Source organism: Solanum stenotomum, chromosome 2 (assembly GCF_019186545.1).
Source record: "Solanum stenotomum isolate F172 chromosome 2, ASM1918654v1, whole genome shotgun sequence".
Lineage (NCBI taxonomy): Eukaryota > Viridiplantae > Streptophyta > Magnoliopsida > Solanales > Solanaceae > Solanum > Solanum stenotomum.
Window position 1 is genome coordinate 67662104 of NC_064283.1, and position 13932 is coordinate 67676035.

General features: G+C 31.9%; 1 protein-coding gene and 1 pseudogene across 1 annotated transcript; both read right to left on the reverse strand.

The window, feature by feature from the left end:
• Positions 1-2272: 2272 nt before the first annotated feature.
• LOC125856758 (putative UPF0481 protein At3g02645) lies at positions 2273-4858 on the reverse strand. The gene is made up of 2 exons (XM_049536382.1): positions 4747-4858; positions 2273-4254 (listed from the first exon to the last, which is right to left on the reverse strand). The coding sequence occupies exons 1-2, from the start codon at positions 4852-4854 to the stop codon at positions 2941-2943; spliced, it is 1422 nt and encodes a 473-aa protein (XP_049392339.1). The 5' UTR covers positions 4855-4858; the 3' UTR covers positions 2273-2940.
• Positions 4859-9204: 4346 nt separating this feature from the next.
• LOC125856233 (UPF0481 protein At3g47200-like) overlaps positions 9205-13932 on the reverse strand; it is a 17388-nt pseudogene continuing 12660 nt past the window's right edge.

Genomic DNA, 13932 nt, shown 5'->3' on the forward strand with positions numbered 1-13932 from the left:
CTTGTGCGNATATTATTTTTTATTTTAATTAAAAATGATTTACCGGGACCGGACCGGACCGGACTGGAACGGACCGAAATGAACTGGGATGAACCGGTACCGGTATACCGGTACCAAATCATGGTACCGTTCCATTCCGTGTACCGGTTCAACGTATCCCATCCCGTCCCGAATACTACCGGACCGGAACGAACCGGAATGGTACCGGAACGGACCGGAATGGTATCGGTACAACCCATTCCGGTGCCCAGCCTTAGTCAATAATAGCAGCATTAATATATGGAATTATTTATATTTCCTTCTTTCATCCAAATTTGTGCTCATCTTCATTCTACATTAAGTTAGTCTAAATCATTTGTAAAATTTTCATTACCAATTTGTAATTGTAAGAATTCTTACTGATTCATTTATTGTATTCTTTAAAATTTTAGGCATATTCTGTAATGACCCTAAAGGTCATTTTTGGAAATTTTCATAAAAGGACCGTTTTACCACTCCCGATAGTTGCCCCGAATCCTAATTGTTGTATTTTCGAAGTTGGTTTGAAGGAAAATTGATGAAAAGTTGAGTTTTTGGAAAGTTGAGTTTTTAAGAGTTAAAGTTTGGTTAAAAGTGCTATTTCGAGTCATTTGAAGTTTCGAGACTCGAATCGGATTTCTGTCAATTCCAGCAATTTTAGAATGTCGAAACGGGTCTATGAGAATTTATGGAGTCGAATTTGGAGTTAAAACGAAGATTTGAGGTGCTAAGTTGCAAAAATTGTGAAATTTTGATGGAGAGTTGACTTTGGTCAACAAACGAGATTCCGGTGCTCAAAATGGAATTCTGAGGGCACCGTTGGATTCAGGAGGTGATTCTAAGTCTATAATGAGTCTTGGTTGAATTTTTAGAGGCCCCGAGTGCGTTTCGAGTTTTTGAGCCTAAAGTTAGTTTCTTGACGCCTTATCGGATATCGGGTCAAGGAGACCTCGAATTCAAATTCCGACAATTTCATTGAGTCCAAAATGTCATTTTCAAGCTAGTAGCATATTTGGTTTGTGTTCGGGAAGTGCCAAATGANCTAAGACTCATTTGAGGCTACTAAGTAATTAAATATTCAGCAATAGCTTTAGAAAGATCGTTACAAAAAGGTTGTCACATATTTGGCGCAAGTATATAACTCCTTAGCGACCCAAAATGCGCAAATACTTCGACCTTTTATGCTGTATTGTACTCTGTTGTGGTACCCATCTTCATTTTCTGTGTAGTTGTACCTGGGAATTTCGTTCCGCGAGTGTTGAAACAAAGTGATGTTTTTTTTTGTATAGTTTGCTCTCTTTTCTTTTTTACTTTTGGGAAAAGAAAGCATAGTTGGTTCTCACCAAAACAGATGGATTTATTGCATTTTCATATGCTTGTGTGGAGTCATGAGTTAAGTGTTTGTTCTCTGGCTTAATAATGGAAGTTTTGTCCAGTTTTTAGCACAAGAAAACAAACATATTCATGTTTGATGATATTAAGGGTATAAATAATAAAGTTCAATACTATAAAAGTTAAATAATAGTCGACTTGTTTGTTGGAAACAATCAAGTGATCAAGATAACAGAAAGATATGAATGAACTCTAGTAGTACGTAACACAGGGTAGCTACATCTAATGTGGAAGGAACATATTTTGGGAAGGAAGAAAACATGAAGTCTTTTTGACTGAAGTATTCAAAAATGGAGTTCTTTGAGAGTATATACTAGCTGGTACAACCTTCCTCAGGAAGAAGTTTTGAAAAATGACTATCTTGCGAAAGTCTTAACTACTGTGATGGTAGAGATCCCATTAGCCTACCTGTTTCTCTTCTTGTTATTCTTAGAGGTTATACCTTGTTAAACACAACTTCTTTTGCTATGTTGTCACTTAAAAAATATCAACAGACAGAGGTTGTTCAGAGAATATAAAGAAAGGAGACTTCTCCCCATTTTATACGTTTTCGGAAAGGCTACAGTAGACATGCAGTTGCAGTTGTCATGAAGCTAGTCGGATTCTCGACATAATCCCACTTGTGGATGTTTGAATGACCACCTGTTGAATGCAATAATTTTTAAGCTACTAATCTGGAGGGCCAACCACTTCCTGAATATTTCAGTGTCGATGGAAGCCTTAGCTGTTTCACGTAGAAGACAAAATCTTCCTGAATATCGCAAATTTATTTGATGTATATATGATGTTCTCTGAGTATGCATCCTTGATTTTGGTCTTCTATGATTACATACAATCCCATATTTACTTGTGCTTGTGCAGAAAATGCTTTTGCCTTGTGGTCTTCTACCTGAAAGGGAAGACGATTAAGAGTTGCAACGGATAGCACCCTTTCAGACTCAGACCTCTGTCAAGCCTAAACCTTGCTGCTTTAATCTCCAGTTCAGAACATGTAAGGTTGAGTTGATATGAAAGATTTGACTTGTATTAATCTGAGTGATCTAGCAAAAGCACATTTTGAGTTGTTTCTTCATGTTCAACTAACATATATATACATTTCATGTTCATTAGTTGTTTTTTCATGCTCAAGTGCCTAAGAGAGGTGTCGAACATCGAGTAGCTGCTATATAGTTTTGGTAAATGTTTTTGGTAGAAATTCAGTTGGAATATTTGAACTTTAACCCCCCAAAATAACCATATGGCCAGCTGCTGTCTAAAAACATCACCCGAGTGCTTAAAACCACATTGTGCTTGGGTAGGGCCAATCTATATTGAAGGTTTTAATGTGTTGGCTTGCGTAGTGGATAAAGTTATCGGATACATGTTGGTAGGAGGTGACATGTATAGATACTTGAAATAAACTAAATTAGCATTCAACTATAAAAAATCAATACAAAAGGGGGACATGAAAAACTCATAAGCTCATCAACATGCAAATTACATGTATGGAGTTGTGAGGAAACACTACAATTGAGAGAATCATGATAATTACTACTTAACGGCACCTGTGAAAGCTAAAACAGTCTGTGTAGCTGTGAGCAAGAGGAGTATGATGGCTGCCACAGTTGAAGCTCCTGCCCAAGGACTATTGAAGTAATTGTGCCTTAAATTTGCCTTCATTCTGTTCCATGGTTGTTCACAATGTTGAATTGCTTTTATGCATTCTTCATTGTAATAGAAGGTAGAATAAACAGTGACCCCATTTCCGATTTTATTGAAGAGACTAGCCACTTCTTTGTCCTCTCCAATCCAGTTCTCTATGATTCCTTTTCGGCGAAGTAAATTCACATCTTTATCTGAGTCGATAAGATAATCCATGAAAGTAGCATAATCACTGAAATATTTTGGTTGTACATCAGATGATTGTTGCTCATAAGCAATGAGATTTCTCAAGAATGTTTCTGTATCATCACAGACTTGAAAACAAGGGATTGTCATCAATCCATTTTCGAACTTTATATCAAATAAACTCGTCATATCCCTAATATTGTCTTTGTTTCTATTAATATTTCCGATCTTTGCAAAGCTAACTCCAGCTTCGGAAAGCTCTGTTGCATTTGGCATGATCATATGCCTCTTTTTGTTATGATTTGACTTTTTCATGGGATTCCCATGACATGAAAATATGTGTACTGCATGAAGTAAATGTTTGATATTTTCTTCATTACATTTTGTCTTTCTAAAGGATTCAGGGGTCATTTTTGGCAAGTCAACAAAAAAGGTAAACAAATTATTTGCCAATATTGCCAATGGTAATTCATCATCTTGCTTTGTCATGTCATGAAGTTGGTTGAGAACAAAGAAAGGAAGTTGGTTTTCTAGTAACATCAAGTCTCGAAATATGTAATTATCATTAATATTGATAATTTTGTTTTCTCCTTCTGGACACATTTCACAACGCTCTCGAATAAACTCAACCACAAAACAACCATCAAGCAACAACATTTGGCAAAATTGACTATCATTACCAAGTTCTTCTATGTCGTCGTAACACTTAAGTGCTTCCTCCTTCAGTTTCTGCAATTCACTGATGCAACTTTTCACATCAAACTTCATCCGTTGAAGAAATCGTCGCAGGTACAATAGTTTGTACTTTTCCATTGGATCAAGTTGAGGATTTTTCTTATGGTAAGGACCAATAGATACCATCTTTGGTGTATAAGCATCTGAATTTGATTCACGTAGCCACACGTTTACTTTGAATATGAAACGCGATTTAATAGATGATTTGTCTAAATCCTCAAACATTTCATCTATTCTTTCATTTATGCTGATTAAATGATCCACTTTCCTCTTTTCTTCTATCTGTAACGGAAAAGAGTAAGAAATTTTAGAATGTTTACTAGAAGCACTATGCAATAAACAAGTAATTACATATTCCTTTTTATTTCGTTAGGGGAAATGGGCAAATATATTCCCCAGATGAATACATCTCTTGTTACCTTCTTTGTTTAATAAATGATGCATATTTATCCTCTTTATTAATAGGATGAAGTAAAAGAATAGTAATCTAAAATTGATTTTTTAATTTTAAAAATACCACATAACTTAGAAAAGAAATTATCTCACCAATTTTCTTTACCCTTTCAGACCCGATTCAAATAAAAAATAATCCAAAAGGTGTAAAAATCATGGTTAGTGAATGTGTTAGGACCATGAGATAGACCTAAAATTACATGAAGAGAATCACTCTAAATTTTTTTACAATCTCTCACAATTTTTTAAATATTTAATTGCCAAAAGAAAAATGGGTTAACAAATTCAAAAACTACTTTGTAATATAGTTGAGAGAAAGACCTCATCATTTTCAATTTGAGGTAACAGTGAAATTTGATCATCTATTGAGGTAATCTCAATGGAGTGTGCCATTCCTCTTTCTTCAACTCCAATTTCTATAAGACACATCCTGAAAAAACTTAATCTTCAGATGTAATATATTAAAAAATGACTTTCTTGTAAAAAAAAAAAAACAAGTAAGATGATTTTACTATATAATTTTTATAGTAAAAGTGAACATTTGAACAATGATAAAAAGGAAAAATATTTTATTCATAAACTCATAAATCTTCAAATGCTCTTGCATCTCGCAACTTCCCACCATTTGAAAATAGTTAGCACTCGTATTTAACTCAAAACAAGAATTTTTTTACTTATATATTTTGACTATAAATTTTATTTAAACATAAATTCAAATATCAATTTCTAAATAAATATAATTTTCTATTTAAACTTTGAATTATTTTTTTCAACAAATGATAAACTCAATAATTAAGAGTCTCTTTCTGTAAAAAATAATAATTAATTATCAGATGGAGTATACTAATTCAAGCTAGACATATTATTCATTCACATGGTTAATTTCATCTGAAAAAGTGACATTTCTTCGTGATTTCTTATTTTCGATAAATTTTTTTATACGATAATATTATTAATTGAATGATCATGATCAACTTTATTATTGAACTTGAGACTACAAAGAATGTAATTGAATTCTTGAGCAAATTATAGAATGAAGCATGTAGAAAACTTACCCTTTTGATTTTTTGCCTTTTTGCTCTTGCTTGTCCTCTAAAATATAAGAGGACTGCAGATTTATGGTACCCAAAAGTTTATTTTTTAAATTTAAATTTGTTATACCGAATGACAACTGGAGTCCAGAAGTGTTCAAATATAAAAGGTCAACAAGGAATAGTTGTACTAATTGATAATCTACATAAAATAAATAGAATCATATATACTAAAATACAGGGCCGTCTTAATAACTAGGCCACTAAAGTCATCGTTTGGAGCCTCCATTTAAAAAAAATATACTTATACATATTATTAGAAAAATTATATTCATTTTTTGAAAAAAAAAAACGTGTAAGAGGTTTTTATATTTTTTTCTTGAAAAATTGTTATTACTGATATTCATAGTTCGTAAGTATATGTAAATTGTTTTAATTATTACTAAAATTTATTCAATTTTAATCTATCAACTAGAAAATATGATTTCAATTTCGTAAAAAGAGAGAACTTGAAGAATTAAATAAATCTTTAAAAAGAGTCCTTGATAGATTTTTAACAAATAATAAAAATTTCGAATAAAAAAATATTGGAGGATGTTCTTCAAATGAACAAGTCACCAATATAATTGAGTTGAATGATAATAATATCCAAGAAGAAAATCTAGAAGAAGTTGGTGAAAATGTGACATTGTTCTCGATATCAAAAACTTCTAAATAATTTAAATAGTTGCATCCCTAAAAATATATATTTGATCCAAGTCAATGGAATAATATAGATACAAAATTGAGAGATCTATTAGTAGAAAAGGGACCATTTAGAATGACTGATATAAATTTTTCACAAGATAAATACGTACGACATTTTTCTACAACGCACTATATTCAAAAATTGGTAAAGGGAGAAAAGCATGAAAGAAAATGACTAATCTACTCTAAAGATTTGGTTAAATTTTTTTTTATTTTTGTTGTAATTATTTAGCACAACTTCTATTATTTGTAATAGTAAACTAGCTAGCTAGTGAAGGTAGTAATGAGTGGAGAAATCTTAGTGTTAAGCTCAAAGTCCATGAAGTAAAAAATGAACATATTATTAATAATATGAGCTCGTGTATTGATTTAGAAATGAGATTACATTAAAAAACAATTGATAAAGCTGTGCAAGAACAAATTTATAGAGATAAAGTGCACTGAAAAAATGTCAAGAATGATTGAGGTGATCAAAACTCTTGAGAAAAAATAATTTAGCATTTAGGGGAACAAATGGAAAGATCTATCAAGAAAGTAACGGTAATTTTTAAAGCCTAATTGAAATGATTAATAAACTTGATCCAGCTATGCAAGAATATATTCGACGAATAAGCATGACGAAATTAATAGTCATTTCCTTGGACATAATATACAAAGTGAATTATTAAACTTATTGACAAGTGAAATCAAGAACAAAATTATTAAAGAGATTAAAGAAATAAAATACTACTCAAAATATTAGGACTTCTCTTTAAGGTGTGACTTTAGGCCCCCGATCTTGTTGAGTCGACCCTAATAAAATAAACCTCATTATAATAACCATATGTCATAACAATATTTTATTATAATAATTTAATTTCCTTCAAAGTCATTTTTCATGACATATTTTACTTTTCTATGACAACATGCTATTGATAAAAACAATGACATTTATTATAGCGGTACTCTATGTAACTATCATACTCAAATAGTGTATTCTGTAAATTTAAATTATGATTATTTGAAAAAAATTGTATATAAACAGTACCATCATTTATGGTAATAACTTTATAAGGAAAGGCTACTTGTGTTTGTCTTTTTTAGTTTCATATTCTTTCTAACTGTTTTATAATTGGTTAAGAAATAAATTTTCTCTTTTTTTGATACACAAAATCATTAAACTTTTTTTTTTGTGTACTTTTATTTATAAATCAAATATATAAATAAAAGTCAATTAGTAATATTTTTTGAAATTTCATATCAAATTAAATCAACACAAACAAACAAGTTTTTCTAGTACACATTTACGTACTAAAAACCTTAAATTTGTCTCTGATTATTGAAATGGAAGGAGAGAATGAGAATATGAGGGTAAAATTTGTCTAAAAATATTAACTATTATAAAATGAGTTTGGCATAATATTTATTCATTCTATGAACTGGAGATGCGTTTGAATTGGCAAAGTTTAATAAACTACATCATTTTATACAATTATTAAGAGTCAAAGTCAACGGATTAGCTATCATTCATATTATTCCCTCAGTTCTAAATTAATTGTTATGTTTCTTTTCTTCAAAGATAATTTGATGAAAAAATATATTTTAAAATATTAATTAAAATTTTATATAATTTGATTTTTAAAAAGCAAAACATGTTAATTAATATAATAGGAAGGAAGTACTAGTTTTCATTAATCATGTGGTGACGTGCTATATATTTTATTACTACATGAATTGCATCTGATAATGTTAAAGCAACATGCCCCTTTCACATTACAAGTTGTTTTTTTTTTAATCCCATTTGGTGTTTGTAGCTCATATTGAAGTCTCGATTAAATTCAATTCACGCACTGTAGGGTTCATTCGTAGCTGACGCCCTCAACATAATTTTCTTCATATTCAGGACTCGAATTTATAAGAATAAATCAATTTTATCACTGCACCATAACTCAGGTCGCATTACAAGTTATTAATAGTAAACGGGTATTGACACTATTTTAGTAGGCTTTTGAATATATAACTAAATGTTGTTTTGAAAGAAAAAAAAAAGAGAAGTGAATTGTATATTAGGACAAACATGAGCATTTTTTTTTACACTTTTGTGAGGAAAATTTATCTTTACTCTCAAATTGTTTTTGATAAGTTTGAAGAAAAATGACACAATTAATATATATCCAAGTTATAGGCATTTTGTGTGACTATAAATCATCTTATTAACGATAAAATCTGAAGTTTAAAATTATGTCATTTCTAAATAAGTACGACGTTCTTTTTCAGACGGACTAAATGAAAGTATGCTACATAAATATGTATATCTTGCTTAAGATTTAGAATTTCTCTATCAATATTCGTGCATATATGAAAATTGTATAAATTCGATATGAACTATGTATATAACTATATAAATTTTCTATAAAGATCATGCTGGTTTTTCGAAATTTAATACAATTATAATACCAACTTCTATACGATAATTTAAAAAAAAAATATAACTAGAACAACATACAAACTTAAAATATGATTTTTATGTAATGTAATAAACAACTATAATACAAATTATATAATTTGACTATAACTTCAGAATCAACGAACTATGATTGAGATTCATGCCAAAACTAGCTTCTCTTACTCAAAATTAAAGTGTCAAGTTCGAAAGAATAAGAATGTCATATAGAAGTTTACAATTGCAAATTATATTAGAAATAAATCAGACGATAAATAAAATTATTATACTGAAAAGCATAATATTATTATATGATTTGATCAACTGACACTTTTATGTAGGTTTGTGCCTGTTAAAAAGTCTATAACTCCTTAGCGACCCAAATGTGCACATACTTTGACCTTTATCACTGTATACCCCAACTTAGAATAAAAGGTCCCACATTGGAAAAACACACGAGAAATATTAGATATATAGGTTAGTAGACCTTATACACTAGTGACATGTTTTAAAGTCGTGCGGATCTAGGCCCAAAACATACAATACATGTCGTTGGTAGGAGGTGACACGTATTAAGAATTACTTCTTAATGGAACCTGTGAAAGCTAGAATAGTCTGTATAGTTGTGAGTATGAGGAGTATGATGACTGCCACAGTTGAAGCTCCTACCCAAGGATTACTAAAATAATTGTGTTTCAAATTTACCTTCATTCTGTTCCATGTTTTTTCACAATGCTCAACAACTTTTCTGCATTCTTCTTTGTAATAGAAGTTGGAATAAACATCGACTCCATTTCCAATTTTGTTGAAGATGCTAGGGACTTCTTTGTCCTCTCCTATCCAGTTCTCTATGATTCCTTTCTGGCGAAGCAAATTCACATCTTTATCTGAGTCAATAAGATAATCCATGAAAGTTGCAAAATCACTGAAATATTTTGGTTGTACATCAATTGGTTGTTGCTCATAAGCAATGAGATTTCGCAGGAGGATTTCTGTATCCTCTTCAATTTGAAAACAAGGAATAGTCATCAATCCATTCTCGAACTTTATACTATCAAATAAATTTGTGTTATCCCCAAGGTTGTCTTCTTTAATGAAGCTAACTCCAGCTTCAAAAAAGCTTTGTTGCATTTGGCATGACTGTATGAAATGTTATTCCATCTTTTGAGTTTTTCATGGGATTCCCATAACATGAAAATATGTGTATTACATGAAGTAAATGTTTGATATTTTCTGCATTACATTCTATCTCTCCAAAGGAATCAGGGGTCATTTTTGACAAGTCAATGAAAAAAGTAAACGAATTAATCGCCAGTATTGCCAATGGTAAATCATCATCTTGCTTTGTCATATGATGAAGCTTGTTGAGGACAAAGAAAGGAAGTTGGTTTTCTAGTAACATCAAGTCTCTGAATATGTAACAATCTTTGATATTGATAATTTCTTCTCCTCCTTGTAGACGCATTTCAATTTTCTTGTTAAATTACTACCTTTATGAAAGAATTCTATATACATGATCTTGTCATAACATCTAAAAAACAAACTACGATCTTTAAAAAAATAAGAAGTCCAGGAAGGAATATATACATAATGGCCTAATATATAAATAAGTATATAAATAATGTAACATGAGGTAGCAAATTAAGCATAAATTAATACAATAAAAATGATGCATGTTTAAAGCTGAGGTGCAATATATATAGTGTATAAAACATTTTAAAAAATTACCTCTTTGATTTATAAATTGAAAATGGAGTTGTTGGAGTGTACTTGAGTTTCTTCTTAAATTCTTCTTTGTTCAACTTTTATGAAGGTGAAGAATGAGAGATGGAGAATATAAAATTATATATGATTATATATAAATTTTTGTTTGGGTGATTGCAAGCCTACCTATATTACTAACATGAAATAATGGAGAAAAGTATCATAGAATAGATAAAGCTTTAGTATCATAGAATAAAGTGAATGACATTTACATTTAAGAAAACATATTATTGATAACACTTTAAGTGTGTCTTGAAGCTACCATTTATTCTAAAATGACATAATACATAAACATGACCTTTAACTTGGTTTCAGTGGATAACTATGCCCTCTAACTTTGAGTTTGCACAAGTAGACACTTAAACGTGTATAAAAATTGAACAAGTAGACACATGTGTCCTACATGACATAATACACATAGGACACCACGCAGGACACAAAATTGTCATGTAGGGTGCCATGTAGGACAAATGTGTCAATTTGTTCAATTTTATACAAGTTTAAGTGCCTACTTGTGCACATCCAAAGTTAAAGGTCATAGTTGCCAGCTGACGCCAAGTTAATGGTCATGTTTATGTATTATGCCTTCTAAAATTTGATATCAAGTTTTTGAAGGACACTTTTAAGGTGTGTTCGGTACGACACAGTTAGATGTTATTTATTCTGGAAAATGAGTGAGTTTCTTATTCATTTTTTAATATTCGAAAAAGGCCAAAGGGTTAAAAATACTCTTCAACTATTGGAAATGAATCAAATACACCCATCGTATGATTTTGGGGTAAAAAATATTCTTACCGTAGCAGTGACTCACTTTTACCCCTCAAAACTTTTTTTTTTTAACAACCACTTTTTATATTTATTTATTATTTACACCCAACATTCTACTTTACATATTTAAGATTACTAGTTTTACGGCACGTGCGTTGCACATGTGTATCATATCAGTATACTATGTTGTAAAATAGAATTAATATTACTAAATTATAGTTTTTTAGTAAATAATTATAACTGAAAGAATATTGGACAAGTGCTCTTAAATGATTAATACAAATTTTCATAGAGTTAATTATTTTTTGAGACAAAAATGACCAGATATCATTGAAACATTTCAAAATGCATTCAAAAAATTAAAATATGGAGAGAAAAATGAAATTTCTTAAGTCATATTGTTCTTTACTTTAGTCAATGTGGTAAACAAACTTAACCAACGAAACAAAAAAATAATATCAAGATAAAAAAATGGTTAGCAATAACTTTTCCTCTTGAGGTTGTGACTATAAATGATGGACACCATTTAAGTACAATTATTCTCTTAGATATTAATACTTAAAATTTAATATGTGCATGACACTAAGAGCGATTGTCATAAATATTTTAATATTTTATCTTAATGTGATATATCTTTTACAAAATATTATTATTCGATTAATATTTGAGTAAGGCTATGATATAGATGTAATTTTACAAAAACACAATGTACTTACATAGTGAATGTCAATACTTTTATAAGTAGAATGTTATAGAGAAAAATATATTACGTCAATAATTAGTTCTAAAGAAAATTATCCTTTATTTTGCCGCATACTTATTATATAGATGTTGTCTTTTGAGAGTATCTAGTATCTTATTGTAATGACCCTCATGGTCATTTCTGTGTCTTGCCTTCTGTGTGTCGTTTAGAGCGTTCCTATAGCGATCCCAAGTCATTTATGACTTGCTGGGACTGACAGTTCGGTCACCTGGTCGTTCGTTTGGTCTTGGTGCGAGTTTTTGTGTTTTGGAACTTATGAACCTTGAACGATCATTTTCGATCAAAAGTTCAAGAAGATGATATTGGAATCCAATTCTGACGATTCCATCAGCTCCGTAAGGGTCATTTTAGGCTAATAGCACGGTCGACATGACTCCCAAGGTTTTCAAAGTGAGTCGGTGCGATTAGGCGTTTTAACTTTAAGTTTAAGCCTAAGTTTGACTTTGGTCAACATTCTGAGTAAACGCGCTCGGATGAGAATTCCGTCAGCGTGGTTAGCTCTGAAATGTCGAGTTTGGTCTAGATTGACCCTTCTTTTGTGTCTGAAGGTTTTGATATCTTTCCGAGCCCTTTTGTGGGTTTTGACTTAAAATGACTTTTGGAAGTGGGACCCACTTTTTATCGAAATGACCTCTGATGGAAATTTCAACTGCGCCGTTAAGTCTAGAATGTCGAATTTGGTATGGTTGCATATCTTGTTTGCGTACACGGGGTTCCGAACGAGTTCGGAGCACCCCGTCGGAGTTTTTAGTTTTTGGGAAATTGCAAAAATTTCTGCAATAAATTGCAGAAAATCAGCCAACTTTCCCAAACTTCAAACCCTCACAACTCTCTCATCTCTCAACCGATTTGGGCGATTCAAAAGGCAAAGTTGTGAGATTTTTCGAGGACAACGCGTTGGTGATCTCGGATAGTGATTTGGAGTCCCCGTTTGAGGTAATTTTCATAAAATACTTGCTGCCTCACCTTTTTTGTGAGCTTGATTTTGGAAATTTTTGAGACTTGTTTTCTTAGTCATTTTAGATCCGATTTTGGTGATTTTTGAGGCTATCTTGAGTGGTTTTTCGAGGAGAACATTGTGGTGTTATCAGATTTTACTGTAGACCGCTCGTTTTTGGTAAATACACTGCTGTCCCATTTCTAATTTTTGAGAAAATTTGGGTTTTAGTTGCATATTGATATTGTGTTGTTCTCGAGCCCCGAATTATGTCCCATTTTGGGACATGAGCTGGGAAAACTGGTTAGGACCCACTTTTGGGGTTAATTTCAGAATTTCCTGCGCGGGTCCCACGATTCTCGTTTTGACTCCAAAATTGACCTGTCTTCGTTTGTTGTGATTTTGGTGTCTAAACGACCGTATTAACGTTGTAACTCTATTTTTGATAGCGGGGCAGCGTTTCGAGACCGCTCGAAAAGAGAAAGCTCCGAAGGAGTGATTTTGGAGCGCGTGTGATCGGCCTACAGGTAGGCTACGATTTTCCTCTCTTAGATTGAGCTTGAGAGTGTGAATGCATGTTGATTAGTTGGGATTTGGGTTGGTAGTTATTGAATCTTGCATAGGTGTTAAGAAATCATGTTTTCGGCTTATTTCGGGAATTATCGGGTAACTGTGAGCATGCTTTGTGTTATTAACGGACCCTCCTCGCTATGTGGAGTACTTGCATGCTTAATTATTGTTTATTTGAAGAATGTTGGGCCTTAGTTTAGGTTTGACTAGGGCTTGCCTTAGAAATACATTATTCGGATCCGATAGGCCTTAGTTTTGCCCTGACATCGCTCGATCGACTTAGATCCCTGTAGACTGGTGTAGCAGACTTGAGTCTGATAGATTGGGCCTTAGCTAGGCGATACGCTTGCTCCAACTTTAGTTATCCTTATTTTCCCCGATGTTACGGCTTCACGAGGTACGTCGGCGACACTAATTCTACTTCGCGATTTGAATTTGATTTTCGATTTGGTTCCAAGGACTTACATTGATTGGCTAAGTATGGACGGCGTTCCACGGACATTTA

What these genes read in the sequence shown, in the direction of transcription:
- LOC125856758 (XM_049536382.1), bottom strand. Translation starts at nt 4,854, where the DNA reads ATGTGTCTTATAGAAATTGGAGTTGAAGAAAGAGGAATGGCACACTCC. An exon ending in CTCAAATTGAAAATGATGAG is followed by an intron (nt 4,255 to 4,746) that starts GTCTTTCTCTCA and finishes TTTCCGTTACAG; the next exon opens with ATAGAAGAAAAGAGGAAAGT.